The 17,877-nt window shown below is 45.1% G+C and overlaps 1 protein-coding gene across 1 annotated transcript in view; it reads right to left on the bottom strand.

Annotated features, from left to right (window-relative positions):
• Positions 1 to 7,286: 7,286 nt before the first annotated feature.
• LOC121580529 (collagen alpha-2(VI) chain-like) overlaps positions 7,287 to 17,877 on the bottom strand; it is a 62,547-nt gene continuing 51,956 nt past the window's right edge. Inside the window, exons 24-28 of the mRNA XM_041895453.1 lie at positions 11,445 to 11,626; positions 11,061 to 11,239; positions 10,797 to 10,835; positions 8,947 to 9,281; positions 7,287 to 8,721 (exon numbers count right to left, since the gene is read on the bottom strand). Of these exons, the coding sequence (XP_041751387.1) occupies positions 8,455 to 8,721; positions 8,947 to 9,281; positions 10,797 to 10,835; positions 11,061 to 11,239; positions 11,445 to 11,626 (1,002 nt within the window). The 3' untranslated portion in view covers positions 7,287 to 8,454. The remainder of the gene's footprint in view (positions 8,722 to 8,946; positions 9,282 to 10,796; positions 10,836 to 11,060; positions 11,240 to 11,444; positions 11,627 to 17,877) is intronic.

The raw sequence follows: 17,877 nt of genomic DNA, 5'->3' as shown, positions 1-17,877 counted from the left end.
CTGCAAAGCTCCACAGCGGAGATTGGAGTATCTGTCCATAGGACCACTTTAAGCCGTACACTCCACAGAGCCGGGCTTTACGGAAGACTGGCCAGAAAAAAATCCATTGCTTAAAGAAAAAAATAAGCAAACATGTTTGGTGTTTGCCAAAAGGCATGTGGGAGACTCCCCAAACAAATGGAAGAAGGTACTCTGGTCAGATGAGACTAAAATTGAGCTTTTTGGCCATCAAGGAAAACGCTATGTCTGGTGCAAACCCAACACCTCTCACCACCCCGAGAACACCATCCCCACAGTTAAGCATGGTGGTGGCAGCATCATGCTGTGAGGATGTTTTTCATCGGTAGGGACTGGGAAACTGGTCAGAATTGAAGGCATGATGGATGGCGCTAAATAGAGGGAAATTTTTTAGGGAAACCTGTTTCAGTCTTCCAGAGATTTGAGACTGGGACGGCGGTTCACCTTCAAATAGGACAATGACCCTAAGCATACTGCTAAAGGAACACTTGAGTGGTTTAAGGGGAAACATTTAAATGTCTTGGAATGGCCTAGTCAAAGCCCAGACCTCAATCCAATTGAGAATTTGTGGTATGACTGAAAGATTGCTGTACACCATCCAACTTGAAGGAGCTGGAGCAGTTTTGCCTTGAAGAATGGGCAAAAATCCCAGTGGCTAGATGTGCCAAGCTTATAGAGACATACCCCAAGAGACTTACAGCTGTAATTGCTTTAAAAGGTGGCTCACACAAAAAATATTCTGCATCTTCAAAGTGGTAGGCATGTTGTGTAATCAAATAATACAAACCCCCCAAAAATCCATATTAATTCCAGGTTGTAAGGCAACAAAATAGGAAAAATGCCAAGGGGGGTGAATACTTTCGCAAGCCACTGTACTTAGCTTGAACCTCAGAAAAACCTGGTTTTCTAATGTGTACCGGTTCATGAGGGTTGCCTAATCACATATATGAAATTATGGAAAGATGTGACATTTTTAACCCTTCGTAACAGCCCCTATGACCCCAATTGAAGGCACTTCCTGTTATTACAGGAAGATGAAAGTAAACATATATCCTCCTTGGGACACGCTTTTACAGAATCCTGAGTTTCAAGTCTTTACGTTAAGAACTGACTGATATACAAAGGGTTGAATGCAGTGTTTTTCACTAACTGCAGGGAGTGAAATCAAAACCACGTTTAGGGTCAATTTAACCACTTCCGGTTGCTCCAGGAAGCTTAAAATCAACACAGGTAGTCCTTGTAGTGGCCTGATGGGTTGTCATTGAAGACAGTTTGATATGCCAATCACAACCCACATTGGCATCAGGTTGAATTTAGGGCAACAGGCAATGTATTCCTATGGGGAGAGAGGTCAAGGTCAACTGTTAGAAGAATTACACCCTGTTTTCACTGTAAATGGTTAATTCCACATGGTCAAGGGTAGGCTTGCACAGATCGGGAGGACCATAGGAACGTTCCTGTGGTTGGATTGTGGTTCTAGCTTCAACGGTTCTGCCGCTGTCACCCAAAAGCACCTTAAATTTAGGTCAGGCTTCATTTTGGGCCTTGTCCTAGGACCTCTCTGGATGTCAATATCTTGCCCCGACAATGTCAGAGAAAGATGCTCTTTGAATAAGTTGCTCTTAAGATGGCCCCCAACCATAATCTGGAAAAATATTAAATTCAGAATACCATAAAGGGGTGAGGTGGCATCCTAGACTACAGTCGTGGTCAAAAGTTTTGTGAATGACACAAGTATTGGTCTTTACAAAGTTTGCTGCTTCAGTGTTTTTAGATATTTTTGTCAGATGTTACTATGGTATACTGAAGTATAATTACAAGCATTCCATAAGTGTCAAAGGCTTTTATTGACAATTACATTTAGTTTATGCAAAGAGTCAATATTTGCAGTGTTGACCCTTGTCACGATCGTCAAAAGGAGCGGACCAATGCGCAGCGTTGCGAGTGAACATGATGACTTTATTATTTAAAGCAACCACGAAGAAAACAACAAATGACGATACGTGAAGTTCAAAATACTGATACAAACTAACAGCAACACGGAAACAATAACCCACAAAACAAAGGAGAAAACACACAGAATATATATGGCTCCCAATCAGAGGATACGAGCCGACAGCTGACACTCGTTACCTCTGATTGGGAGTCATCGACCAATCACCACATGACACAAACAAAATGAAACTCACCCATCCCCAACACCACCAAATGAAATACACCCAACACAAGAAAATGAACAACCCTGGCTCAATATAAACGTCCATAGAGCCAGAGTGTTACAGTACCCCCCCCTAAAGGTGCGAACTCCGGGCGCACCAACATCAGGACTAGGGGAGGGTCTGGGTGGGCGTCTGTCCATGGTGGCGGCTCTGGCCCCGGTCGTGATCCCCACCCCACCACAGTCACAACCTGCTTCGGTAGCCTCCTCCCAATGACCACCCTCCACCTAACCCCACCTGGACTAAGGGGGCAACCCCGGACTAAGGGGCAGCATCGGCCTAAGGGGCAGCACCGGGCTAGGGGGCAGCACCGGGCTAAAAGGCAGCACCGGACTAAGGGGCAGCACCGGACTAAGGGGCAGCACCGGGCTAAGGGGCGGCACCGGGCTAAGGGGCGGCACCGGGCTCAGGGGCAGCACCGGACTAAGGGGCAGCACCGGGCTAAAGGGCAGCACCGGGCTAAAGGGCAGCACCGGGCTAAGGGGCAGCACCTGACTAGATGGCGGATCCTGGCTGGCTGGCTCTGGCGGATCCTGGCGGAACGGCTCTGGCGGATCCTGGCGGGGCGTCTCCTGGCGGATCCTGGCGGGACGGCTCTGGCGGATCCAGGCTGGACGGCTCTGGCGGATCCTGGCTGGACGGCTCTGGCGGATCCTGGCTGGACGGCTCTGGCGGATCCCTGGCGGGACGGCTCTGGCGGATCCTGGCGGGACGGCTCTGGCGGATCCAGGCTGGACGGCTCTGGCGGATCCTGGCGGGACGGCTCTGGCGGATCCTGGCTGGGACGGCTCTGGCGGATCCTGGCTGGACGGCTCTGGCGGATCCTGGCTGGGCGGCTCTGGCGGATCCTGGCTGGACGGCTCTGGCGGATCCTGGCTGGACGGCTCTGGCGGATCCGGGCTGGACGGCTCTGGCGGATCCTGGCTGAACGGCTCTGGCGGATCCTGGCTGGACGGCTCCTGGCGGATCCTGGCTGGACGGCTCTGGCGGATCCTGGCTGGACGGCTCTGGCGGATCCGGGCTGGACGGCTCTGGCGGATCCTGGCTGGACGGCTCTGGCGGATCCTGGCTGGACGGCTCTGGCGGATCCTGGCTGAACGGCTCTGGCGGATCCTGGCTGAACGGCTCTGGCGGATCCTGGCTGGACGGCTCTGGCGGATCCTGTCTGGCGGAAGGCTCTGGCTGATCCTGTCTGGCGGAAGGCTCTGGCTGATCCTGTCTGGCGGAAGGCTCTGGCTGATCCTGTCTGGCGGAAGGCTCTGGCTGATCCTGTCTGGAGGAAGGCTCTGGCTGATCCTGTCTGGACGGCTCTGGCGGATCCTGGCTCGACGGCTCTGGCGAATCCTGGCTGGATGACGGATCTGGCTGCTCATGGCTGGCTGACGGATCTGGCTGCTCATGGCTGGCTGACGGATCTGGCTGCTCATGGCTGGCTGACGGATCTGGCTGCTCATGGCTGGCTGACGGATCTGGCTGCTCATGGCTGGCTGACGGATCTGGCTGCTCATGGCTGGCTGACGGATCTGGCTGCTCATGGCTGGCTGACGGATCTGGCTGCTCATGGCTGGCTGACGGATCTGGCTGCTCGTGGCTGGCTGACGGATCTGGCTGCTCATGGCTGGCTGACGGATCTGGCTGCTCATGGCTGGCTGACGGATCTGGCTGCTCATGGCTAGCTGACGGATCTGGCTGCTCATGGCTGGCTGACGGATCTGGCTGCTCATGGCTGGCTGACGGATCTGGTTGCTCATGGCTGGCTGACGGGTCTGGCTGCTCATGGCTGGCTGACGGATCTGGCTGCTCATGGCTGGCTGACGGATCTGGCTGCTCGTGGCTGGCTGACGGATCTGGCTGCTCATGGCTAGCTGACGGATCTGGCTGCTCATGGCTGGCTGACGGATCTGGCTGCTCATGGCTGGCTGACGGATCTGGCTGCTCATGGCTGGCTGACGGGTCTGGCTGCTCATGGCTGGCTGACGGATCTGGCTGCTCATGGCTGGTTGACAGATCTGGCTGCTCATGGCTGGCTGACAGATCTGGCTGCTCATGGCTGGCTGACGGATCTGGCTGCTCATGGCTGGCTAACGGGTCTGGCTGCTCATGGCTGGCTGATGGTGCTGGCTGGGCGGCTAGCGGTGGAGGCGGACCCCAGCCTCGGATTGCAGTCATCACCTCCAGCAGGACGGCTCCCATCCGCATGAGCCGCTCCTGCCGGTCACGAACCCGAGCCTCCAGTCCAGCATAGGCTGCGTCGGCTCCTGCTGATTCCATAGCAGGTGTATGATTCTGTCTGGCGGACGGCTCTGAAGGCTCATGGCAGACGGACGGCTTTGCAGGCTCAGTACAGACGGGCGGCTTATGCAGCGCTTGGCAGACGGGCAGTTCAGACGCCCTAGGGCAGACGGCAGACTCTGGCCGGCTGGCGACGCACATCGTGGACCTGGTGCGTGAGTAGGAACAGACCGGTCCGTACCGGGAACACCCACCACTGGCCTTAACTGGGGATCAAGAACGGACCGGACCAGACTGGGAACACACTTCAGTCTCTCATGCCGTGCCACAACAACTTCCCTCCTTCCACTCGCCAATGGCTCCCGTACTCCGTTAGCCTTCTCTCCTTTTCTCCCTGTGGCAGCCTCCTGCTGCCCAGCTGCCCAAGCCATGTGCCCCCAAAAATTTCTTGGGGTTGCCTCTCTTCCACGGGCTTCCAGCCTCGCCTTCGCGCTGCCTCCTCGTACCACCTCCTCTCGGCTTTGGCTGCCTCCAGCTCTTCACGAGGGAGGCGATATTCTCCCGGTTGTGCCCAAGGATCCTTTCCGTCCAATAACTCTTCCCATGTCCCGACCTTAGGAGGCGTCCATAACTCCTGTGTAGGTAGGTCCTGTTGCCGCTTGTTACGCTGCTTGGTCCTTTTGTGGTGGGTTATTCTGTCACGATCGTCAAAAGGAGCGGACCAATGCGCAGCGTTGCAGTGAACATGATGACTTTATTATTTAAAGCAACCACGAAGAAAACAACAAATGACGATACGTGAAGTTCAAAATACTGATACAAACTAACAGCAACACGGAAACAATAACCCACAAAACAAAGGAGAAAACACACAGAATATATATGGCTCCCAATCAGAGATAACGAGCCGACAGCTGACACTCGTTACCTCTGATTGGGAGTCATCGACCAATCACCACATGACACAAACAAAATGAAACTCACCCATCCCCAACACCACCAAATGAAATACACCCAACACAAGAAAATGAACAACCCTGGCTCAATATAAACGTCCATAGAGCCAGAGTGTTACACCCTTCTTTTTCAAGACCTCTGCAATCCGCCCTGGCATGCTGTCAATTAACTTCTGGGCCACATCCTGACTGATGGCAGCCCATTCTTGCATAATCAATGCTTGGAGTTTTCAGAATTTGTGGGTTTTTGTTTGTCCACCCGCCTCTTGAGGATTGACCACAAGTTCTCAATGGGATTAAGGTCTGGGGAGTTTCCTGGCCATGGACCCAAAATGTTGATGTTTTGTTCCCCGAGCCACTTAGTTATCACTTTTGCCTTATGGCAAGGTGCTCCATCATGCTGGAAAAGGCATTGTTCATCACCAAACTGTTGTTGGATGGTTGGGAGAAGTTGCTCTCGGAGGATGTGTTGGTACCATTCTTTATTCATGGCTGTGTTCTTAGGCAAAATTGTGAGTGAGCCCACTCCCTTGGCTGAGAATCAACCCCACACATGAATGGTCTCAGAATGCTTTACTGTTGGCATGACACAGGACTGATGGTAGCGCTCACCTTGTTTTCTCCGGACAAGCTTTTTTCCGGATGCCCCAAACAATCGGAAATGACCCCAGTCCTCAGCTGTCCAATCCCTGTACCTTTTGCAGAATATCAGTCTGTCCCTGATGTTTTTCCTGGAGAGAAGTGGCTTCCTCGCTGCCCTTCTTGACACCAAGCCATCCTCCAAAAGTCTTCGCTTCACTGTGCGTGCAGATGCACTCACACCTGCCTGCTGCCATTCCTGAGCAAGCTCTGCACTGGTGGTGCCCCGATCCCGCAGCTGAATCAACTTTAGGAGACGGTCAGGCGCTTGCTGGACTTTCTTGGGTGCCCTGAAGCCTTCTTCACAACAATTGAATCAAATCAAATCCAATTTTATTTGCCACATGCCTTTTGGACCTAGACTTGGCAATTCATCTGATCACTCTTCATAACATTCTGGAGTATATGCAAATTGCCATCATAAAAACTGAGGCAGCAGACTTTGTGAAAATTTATATTTGTGTCATTCTCAAAACTTTTGACCACAACTGTACACATGGATACATACCACTACCTAGATTTAATTTGTAAGGGTTCCCAAAAGGGCAAAGAAAACTGAGAAAAACCTGGTTTTCTAATAAGTTTTCACTGTTAAGGGTTAAACCAATCCCAAAAAACATGAATTATTTAGCACTGGTATTCAGTATAACATGACATGATATTTAGCATTAAACATTAACTGATTACTAGAGTAGGCTGAATTTAATAATAAAATTGAGCATATTAAACTGATTAAAAAGGCTGATTTTAGCGACCTTCTTGCTTTTCAGTTGCAGTCAGTGACACACAGCATATGCACATATGGATGTTGACAATCACAACAAATCCCTGAGCCAGCTTCTACAGTCCAATCAGAAAAATCATGATGTTCTCTGCCATCCAATGAGAAAATACTGCAGTACTATATGTTCCCTATAGAGGGCGCTTGATGTTCTCGGCCATCCAATGATACGATATTGCAGTACCCATAGGGGGCCTACAAAAATACTGCCTTATTAGGACCATGACAGTTTTACTTGATTTTCAAACCAGGCATATTAGCATGCTATTTCCAGGCTATTCCAGTGGTTTGCCTTGTGAGGACCATGCTTTTGGTCCTAACTTGTCCAAAGGTCCTAATATGAAAGGTGTTTATGCAAGTTGTGGTCCCAATACAATCTCAAATACAAGAACAGAAACACACACACACACACACACACACACAGAGAAACACACACACAGAAACACTGAAGCTGGCTTTATTACATCATTTTCAGTTTACAACAAATGCATTTTTAGTGTGCTTTGTGTGTGTGTGTGTGTGTGTGTGTTTGTGTGTGTGTGTGTGTGTGTGTATTTCTGTGTGTGTGTTTGTGTGTGTGTGTATTTCTGTGTGTGTGTTTATGTGTGTGTGTGTGTGTGTCTAAATGATTGTCTGATCTAGAATAATAATAGATAAGAGACACTTTCACTGAAATTAAAAACGAAATAACACCCTTAAGACTGTTTGAAAATGTAAGACTTTTCAAGTTGAAGACTTTTTAAACTTAAGACTGTTTGAAAATGTAAGACTTTTCAAGTTGAAGACTTTTTAAACTTAAGACTGTTTGAAAAACCTAAGACATTTTAAGTTGAAGACTTTTTAAACTTAAGACTGTTTGAAAAACCTAAGACTTTTTAAGTTGAAGACTTTTAAAACTTAAGACTGTTTGAAAAACCTAAGACTTTTTAAGTTGAAGACTTTTTAAACTTAAGACTGTTTGAAAAGTAGAGACTGTTTTGCGAGACAGAGAGGGATCTCTTCTAGAAACACAATACAGACCTCACAGAGAGGGATCTCTTCTAGAAACACAATACAGACCTCACAGAGAGGGATCTCTTCTAGAAACACAATACAGACCTCACAGAGAGGGATCTCTTCTAGAAACACAATACAGACCTCACAGAGAGGGATCTCTTCTAGAAACAAAATACAGACCTCACAGAGAGGGATCTCTTCTAGAAACACAATACAGACCTCACAGAGAGGGATCTCTTCTAGAAACACAATGCAAAGAATCAACGACAAATAAATGGACCTACAGTTGTAACATCTTGAACATTCAATATCAGATCACTGATATCAGGGGCTTTGGTTGTTTGCGCTTATCTAGTTAATGGTGGAATCTGTAATTTAACTAATTTAAAAGATTCAACAATCTGGAGTGCCTTGTGTCTTGTGGATGAGCTAGAAGTCCAAGTTCTGCTATTTTGCTAAAGCCTGGAAAACCGCAGAGCACCATATGACTTTAATTCAAATCCCAGAGAACACCTTTTTGTTTCTTTTTCATAACTGAAAAGATTCTTACGGATTGCAGCTTTAACAGCTAGTTAAAAAACAGCTCATTAGCTCTAACGAACTGGTTAGCTGATTAGCAGACCCAGCGGATGAAGCGTTCGAAGAAGGTGGGTTTCCCCAGCGTGGCGTAGTCCTCCCCTCTAAAGATGGCCAACGTGTCTCCCAGGGCAACCTTCCTCAGCACTTCCTGGTCCGTGTCGGTCCCCATGGCGATCACCGTGGGAATGCCCTCGGCCCGCCGCATGGCTGAGACGCCCTCCTCCAGGCTGTTGCCCGCAGTGATGCCGTCAGTGATGAAGACGAAGGACAGTTCAGCGTTACGACGTGCCAGGCGGGTGCCCTGTAAACCACACAGAGAGACAGTACAGTTATACAGCGTTAGGAGTATTGAAAACAGGGGAGTGTGCTAGAGTATTGAAAACAGGGTGGCAATAATTTTGACCCCTATCTTAACTAGATATATTTTTGAGAATACAATATAGCTCAGTATTTGTATTATTTATTTTATACAGTGTTTTTTGCTCAACTTTATCAAGGGTGCCAATAATTATGGACCTGAATGTACCTGTGACATAACTAGGTTATTGACAGCGTGTATGATGGCGCTGCCCAGAGAAGAGGCGGAGTCCATGTAGCTCATCCCCGCCAGCGAATCAGCGATCACCGTCAGATTGTGCGTGAGCGAGAACTCCACCCTCTGTTCTGATTGGCCGCCGTACTGCAGCAGGGCCACGCGGGCATTCCTGTCGTCTGATTCGCCGTTGGCCAGGGTGAGGCGGCGAGCCACGTTCTCGATGAACTCCTTGGCGCGGCGGTGGTTCTCCACTCCCATCCTCTCTGACCCGTCCAGCATGAACACAAGGTCCACGGGGCGCTGAACACAGCTGGCCACTGCTGGCTCTGAAACACACATACGCAAACACACGTTGAAGGGACACACACACACATGTTGAAGGGACACACACACACGTTGAAGGGACACACACACACACGTTGAAGGGACACACACACACGTTGAAGGGACACACACACACGTTGAAGGGACACACACACACACGTTGAAGGGACACACACACACACACACGTTGAAGGGACACACACACACGTTGAAGGGACACACACACACGTTGAAGGGACACACACACACGTTGAAGGGACACACACACACACGTTGAAGGGACACACACACGTTGAAGGGACACACACACGTTGAAGGGACACACACACACACGTTGAAGGGACACACACACGTTGAAGGGACACACACACACACGTTGAAGGGACACACACACATTGGAATGACACACTGTGCTGCTACCAGAGATGAGATGATAGGCTTATACATATATATATATATACATGTCTGGTTTACAGCTTTAAAATCCTTTCAAGGTTAAACCTTTACGTGTATTTTCATGCTGTTATATTATGTATCTGCCAGTTCTAACTGTTATATTATGTATCTGCCAGTTCTAACTGTTATATTATGTATCTGCCAGTTCTAACTGTTATATTATGTATCTGCCAGTTCTAACTGTTATATTATGTATCTGCCAGTTCTAACTGTTATATTATGTATCTGCCAGTTCTAACTGTTATATTATGTATCTGCCAGTTCTAACTGTTATATCATGTATCTGCCAGTTCTAACTGTTATTGTATGTATCTGCCAGTTCTAACTGTTATATTATGTATCTGCCAGTTCTAACTGTTATATTATGTATCTGCCAGTTCTAACTGTTATATTATGTATCTGCCAGTTCTAACTGTTATATTATGTATCTGCCAGTTCTAACTGTTATATTATGTATCTGCCAGTTCTAACTGTTATATTATGTATCTGCCAGTTCTAACTGTTATTGTATGTATCTGCCAGTTCTAACTGTTATATTATGTATCTGCCAGTTCTAACTGTTATATTATGTATCTGCCAGTTCTAACTGTTATATTATGTATCTGCCAGTTCTAACTGTTATATTATGTATCTGCCAGTTCTAACTGTTATATTAAACTGCCCAGCAGGCTGGCCACGCCCCCCACCGAGCAGGAGAATAGTGGGCGATGAAAAGTGACGAATCAACATCCCCAATGGTCACTTTCCAATATGGCCGCCGGTACACCCACCAAGCACGTTGCTTAATTGTTCTTCCATTCCAATCTGTGAAATCCCGTTCTACCTTTCTAGCTTGTTAATTCTTTAAATCTCTGGTTTAATTATCATTGTTCAGCCTCAGGGTGATGGGCTGTCATGTTAATGTAAAGATTTAAATGTTTTCCACGACAAAGCGCATTTGGTTATTTTTTGCCAATCGAGGCAGTACGGAGAACGAGTTAAGGTTAGTTAAGGTTAGTTAAGGTTAGTTAAGGGACATCAGAATTAAAATCTTTAAATCTCAATAATCAGAATGATCTTACCAGTTTTACAGGGAAGGTCAGGGCACACGATCACAGGGTCTGAGAGAGAGAAGTTATTGATCATGAAGTTATTGATCATGAAGTTATTGATCATGAAGTTATTGATCATGAAGTTATTGATCATGAAGTTATTGATCATTTGTCTCTGTTATACAAGTACTATGTGTACGAGAGAGAGAGAGAGAGAGAGAGAGAGAGAGGATTTAGGTGTGTGTGTGTGTGTGTGTGTGTGTGTGTGTGTGTGTGTGTGTGTGTGTACTGTACCTGGGCAGAGCACGGCCTCTATCTTGTCGATGAACTCCTCCGCCACCAGATCAGCGAAGCGTCTCATCCCCAGCACCCTCCCGTCTCTCTGACAGGCTATACTCTTCAGACTCTCATTCTCCTCTATCTGGTCAAACATGTCTCCTATACCGATGGCACTCACATCCACACTGGGGTCACTGCTCACACACACACACACACACACACACACACACACACACACACACACACACACAGAGAGACACACACACAGAGACACACACACAGATCATCAGATAGGTGGCACACACAGCTGATAAAACATGTGTCCCCACTCGATACGCACACACACACACACACACACACACACCCACAACACACAGCTCCATCTCCCCGGTCTGCTACCTGCAGAGGTATGTGAGCAGTGAGTCGTCGTCCCTGGGGTCGAACCGTCCGTCTGTGATGACCACCACGGTGACGTTGGCTTTAGCTCGGCGGCTGTCCTTGATCAGGTGGTCGTAGGCGTACTTCAGCGCTGACGGGGTCCACGTCCCGCCGGCTATCCACTCCAGACGCTTCACTGCATCCTGAAGACAGACAGATAGGCAGAGGGTGGGAGGGTGTTAGCCCACTGAGCTAAAGCCTAGTCATTAGCTTGGGGAGTTAATGCAAGTCTTCAGGTCAGAGTGTGGGAGGGTGTGTGTGTGTTTATGTCTCAGTCTGGGTTCGAAGGTCAGAATCTGGTGATCCTACACACCAAAAGTCTGTGTAGCCCGCTGAGCTAAAGCCTAGGTATTAGCACAGGGAGCTAATACAAGTCTTCAGGTGTCAGGTAATGTTAGACACGTGTTGCCCCACTACCTTGAAGGCAGACAGGGGGTCACATATTATTGTTATATAGTTTATTATTATTATTATCAATAATTAGGTCTGTGTGGGACTGATTTCTTCATCCCGCTCCTGCTCGCACCTGCAGCTTTTCATACCGCACCCAAACACACCCACTGGCTTTCTGTCCGACCCGTTAACGCAAGAACTGGTCCCAACCCAACAATGTTATTTTAGGCGTATGTGACGCAGTTCACTTGCCAGCCATGGTCCCAGCCATGGTCCCAGCCATGGTCCCGGCCATGGTCCCGGCAATGGTCCCGGCAATTCTGTGCCCAAATTAACCTAAGAAATAGGTTAAATTACCAGAGATTCTCACGTGGCCCATTATATTAGGCCTTCGGTATTACTATAAGTAGTTTGAAGAGAGCAGTTGGAGAGACGTTCTCTTGAGCTATTTTTATAGCCTACATTTTAGGAGTGGGTCAATTTTCAGACTGAGACAAACATGGGTGATCAATATTTATTTCTAGGCAATGTACTGTAGTAAACTATAGCCTAATAATATTTAGGAAGTACATTTCCTTGGAAAGATAACTGCCCGTGCTTCTCCGCCCATGCATAGGCTATAATCTATTTAATTGAGACCACGTACACCTGATCTCGCAGCTATGGCTACTGAACTGGAAGCAGCAAGAATGAAGCCAGCGGACACTCTCACTTTCTCTTGAGCTACGCTTTGCATACAGGATATAGCCTACCTTTTAGGAGGACGATTATCATATAGGATATAGCCTACCTTTTAGGAGGACGATTATCATATAGGATGTAGCCTACCTTTTAGGACGATTATCATATAGGATATAGCCTACCTTTTAGGACGATTATCATATAGGATATAGCCTACCTTTTAGGAAGACGATTATCATATAGGATATAGCCTACCTTTTAGGAGGACGATTATCATATAGGATATAGCCTACCTTTTAGGAGGACGATTATCATATAGGATATAGCCTACCTTTTAGGAGGACGATTATCATATAGGATATAGCCTACCTTTTAGGAGGACGATTATCATATAGGATATAGCCTACCTTTTAGGAGGACGATTATCATATAGGTTATAGCCTACCTTTTAGGACGATTATCATATAGGATATAGCCTACCTTTTAGGAGAACGATTATCATATAGGATATAGCCTACCTTTTATTAGGAGGACGATTATCATATAGGATATAGCCTACCTTTTATTAGCAGGACGATTATCATATAGGATATAGCCTACCTTTTAGGAGGACGATTATCATATAGGATATAGCCTACCTTTTATTAGGACGATTATCATATAGGATATAACCTACCTTTTAGGAGGACGATTATCATATAGGATATAGCCTACCTTTTAGGACGATTATCATATAGGATATAGCCTACCTTTTATTAGGAGGACGATTATCATATAGTATATAACCTACCTTTATTAGGACGATTATCATATAGGATATATAGCCTACCTTTTAGGAGGACGATTATCATATAGGATATAGCCTACCTTTTAGGAGGACGATTATCATATAGGATATAGCCTACCTTTTAGGACGATTAACATATATGATATAGCCTACCTTTTAGGACGATTATCATATAGGATATAGCCTACCTTTTAGGAGGACGATTATCATATAGGATATAGCCTACCTTTTATTAGGAGGACGATTATCATATAGGATATAGCCTACCTTTTATTAGGACGATTATCATATAGGATATAGCCTAACTTTTATTAGGACGATTATCATATAGGATATAGCCTACCTTTTAGGAGGACGATTATCATATAGGATATAGCCTACCTTTTATTAGGAGGACGATTATCATATAGGATATAGCCTACCTTTTATTAGGACGATTATCATATAGGATATAGCCTAACTTTTATTAGGACGATTATCATATAGGATATAGCCTACCTTTTATTAGGAGGACGATTATCATATAGTATATAGCCTACCTTTTAGGAGGACGATTATCATATAGGATATAGCCTACCTTTTATTAGGAGGACGATTATCATATAGGATATAGCCTACCTTTTATTAGGACGATTATCATATAGGATATAGCCTACCTTTTATTAGGACGATTATCATATAGGGTATAGCCTACCTTTTAGGAGGACGATTATCATATAGGATATAGCCTACCGTTTAGGAGGACGATTATCATATAGGAAATAGCCTACCTTTTAGGACGATTATCATATAGGATATAGCCTACCTTTTAGGACGATTATCATATAGGATATAGCCTACCTTTTAGGACGATTATCATATAGGATATAGCCTACCTTTTATTAGGAGGACGATTATCATATAGGATATACCTATCCAGGCTCTGTCGTAGCTGGCCGCGACCGGGAGACCCATGGGGCGGCGCACAATTGGCCCAGCGTCGTCCAGGGTAGGGGAGGGAATGGCCGGCAGGGAGGTAGCTCAGTTGGTAGAGCATGGTGTTTGCAATGCCATGGTTATGGGTTTGATTCCCAATGGGGGCCAGTATGAAAAATAAACTAACTGTAAGTCGCTCTGGATAAGAGCGTCTGCTAAATGACAAAAATGTCAACAACAAAAAAAAGGTCAAATATAGCCTACCTTTTAGGAGGACGATTATCATATAGGATATAACCTACCTTTTAGGACGATTATCATATAGGATATAGCCTACCTTTTAGGAGGACGATTATCATATAGGATATAGCCTACCTTTTAGGAGGACGATTATCATATAGGATATAGCCTACCTTTTAGGAGGACGATTATCATATAGGATATAGCCTACCTTTATGAGGACGATTATCATATAGGATATAGCCTACCTTTTAGGAGGACGATTATCATATAGGATATAGCCTACCTTTTAGGAGGACCGATTATCATATAGGATATAGCCTACCTTTATGAGGACGATTATCATATAGGATATAGCCTACCTTTTAGGAGGACGATTATCATATAGGATATAGCCTACCTTTTAGGAGGACGATTATCATATAGGATATAGCCTACCTTTTATTAGGACGATTATCATATAGGATATAGCCTACCTTTTAGGAGGACGATTATCATATAGGATATAGCCTACCTTTTAGGAGGACGATTATCATATAGGATATAGCCTACCTTTTATTAGGACGATTATCATATAGGGTATAGCCTACCTTTTATTAGGAGGACGATTATCATATAGGATATAGCCTACCTTTTAGGAGGACGATTATCATATAGGATATAGCCTACCTTTTATTAGGACGATTATCATATAGGATATAACCTACCTTTTAGGAGGACGATTATCATATAGGATATAGCCTACCTTTTAGGACGATTATCATATAGGATATAGCCTACCTTTTATTAGGAGGACGATTATCATATAGGATATAGCCTACCTTTTAGGAGGACGATTATCATATAGGATATAGCCTACCTTTTATTAGGACGATTATCATATAGGATATAACCTACCTTTTAGGAGGACGATTATCATATAGGATATAGCCTACCTTTTAGGACGATTATCATATAGGATATAGCCTACCTTTTAGGAGGACGATTATCATATAGGATATAGCCTACCTTTTAGGAGGACGATTATCGTATAGGATATAGCCTACCTTTTAGGACGATTATCATACAGGATATAGCCTACCTTTTAGGACGATTATCATATAGGATATAGCCTACCTTTTATTAGGAGGCCGATTATCATATAGGATATAGCCTACCTTTTAGGAGGACGATTGTCATATAGGATATAGCCTACCTTTTAGGAGGACGATTATCATATAGGATATAGCCTACCTTTTATTAGGACGATTATCATATAGGATATAGCCTACCTTTTAGGAGGACGATTATCATATAGGATATAGCCTAACTTTTAGGAGGACGATTATCATATAGGATATAGCCTACCTTTTATTAGGAGGACGATTATCATATAGGATATAGCCTACCTTTTATTAGGACGATTATCATATAGGATATAGCCTACCTTTTATTAGGAGGACGATTATCATATAGGATATAGCCTACCTTTTAGGACGATTATCAGGCATGGACAAATAAATGTGTAATCTATATTTATATAAAAGTAAAAGGCGAAACGCTGTCCACGCGTTTTCCTTTTCAATTATGATAAAACATTTTGATTGCACCTCGACTCACATTGGTTGAGCACCCTCCACTTCTTTCCATTATCAACATGTACAGTTGAAGTCGGAAGTTTACATACACCTTAGCCAAATACATTTAAACTCAGTTTTTCACAATTCCTGACATTTAATCCTAGTAAATATTCCCTGTCTTAGGTCAGTTAGGATCACCACTTTATTTTAAGAATGTGAAATGTCAGAATAATAGTAGAGAGAATGATTTATTTAAGCTTTTATTTCTTTCATCACATTCCCAGTGGGTCAGAAGTTTACATACGCTTAATTAGTATTTGGTAGCATTGCCTTTAAATGATTTAACTTGGGTCAAACGTTTCGGGTAGCCTTCCACAAGCTTCCCACAATAAGTTGGGTGAATTATGGCCCATTCCTCCTGACAGAGCTGGTGTAACTGAGTCAGGTTTGTAGGCCTCCTTGCTCACACACGTTTTTTCAGTTCTGCCCACACATTTTCTATAGGATTGATGTCAGGGCTTTGTGATGGCCACTCCAATACCTTGACTTTGTTGTCCTTAAGCCATTTTGCCACAACTTTGGAAGTATGCTTGGGGTCATTGTCCATTTGGAAGACCCATTTGCGACCAAGCTTTAACTTCCTGACTGATGCCTTGAGATGTTGCTTCAATATATCTACATAATTTTCCTTCCTCATGATGCCATCTATTTTGTGAAGTGCACCAGTCCCTACTGCAGCAAAGCACTCCCACAGCATGATGCTGCCACCCCTGTGCTTCACGGTTGGGATGGTGTTCTTCGGCTTGCAAGCAACCCCCTTTTTCCTCCAAACATAACAATGGTCATTATGGCCAAACAGTTCTATTTTTGTTTCATCAGACCAGAGGACATTTCTCCAAAAAGTATATGACCTTTGTCCCCATGTGCAGTTGCAGACCGTAGTCTGGCTTTTTTATGGCGGTTTTGGAGCAATGGCTTCTTCCTTGCTGAGCGGCCTTTCAGGTTATGTCGATATAGGACTTGTTTTACTGTGGATATAGATACTTTTGTACCTGTTTCCTCCAGCATCTTCACAAGGTCCTTTGCTGTTGTTCTGGGATTGATTTGCACTTTTCGCACCAAAGTACGTTCATCTCTAGGAGACAGAACGCGTCTCCTTCCTGAGCAGTATGACGGCTGCGTGGTCCCATGGTGTTTATACTTGCGTACTATTATTTGTACAGATGAACGTGGTACCTTCAGGCTTTTGGAAATTGCTCCCAAGGATGAACCAGACTTGTGGAGGTCTACAATTTTTTTTCTGTGGTCTTGGCTGATTTCTTTTGATTTTCCCATGATTTCAAGCAAAGAGGCACTGAGTTTGAAGGTAGGCCTTGAAATACATCCACAGGTACACCTCTAATTGACTCAAATTATGTCAATTAGCCTATCAGAAGCTTCTAAAGCCATGACATCATTTTCTGGAATTTTCCAAGCTGTTTAAAGGCACAGTCAACTTAGTGTATGTAAACTTCTTACCCACTGGAATTGTGATACAGTGAAATATAAGTGAAATAATCTGTCTGTAAACAATTGTTGGAAAAATTACTTGTGTCATGCACAAAGTAGCCGACTTTCCAAAACTAACCGACTTTCCAAAACTATAGTTTGCTAACATGAAATTTGTGGAGTGGTTGAAAAACGAGTTTTAATGACTCCAACCTAAGTGTATGTAAACTTCCGACTTCAACTGCATTTACAGACACTGTAGTAAACTATAGTCTAATCATATTTAAGTTAATTTCCTTGGAAAGAGAACTGCCAGTGATTCTCCGTCCCT

This window comes from Coregonus clupeaformis, unplaced genomic scaffold, assembly GCF_020615455.1.
Source record: "Coregonus clupeaformis isolate EN_2021a unplaced genomic scaffold, ASM2061545v1 scaf0409, whole genome shotgun sequence".
In the NCBI taxonomy this organism is placed as follows: Eukaryota; Metazoa; Chordata; class Actinopteri; order Salmoniformes; family Salmonidae; genus Coregonus; species Coregonus clupeaformis.
The sequence above is the reverse complement of the archived record's forward strand: the minus strand, read 5'-3'. Positions and strand labels throughout refer to the sequence as shown.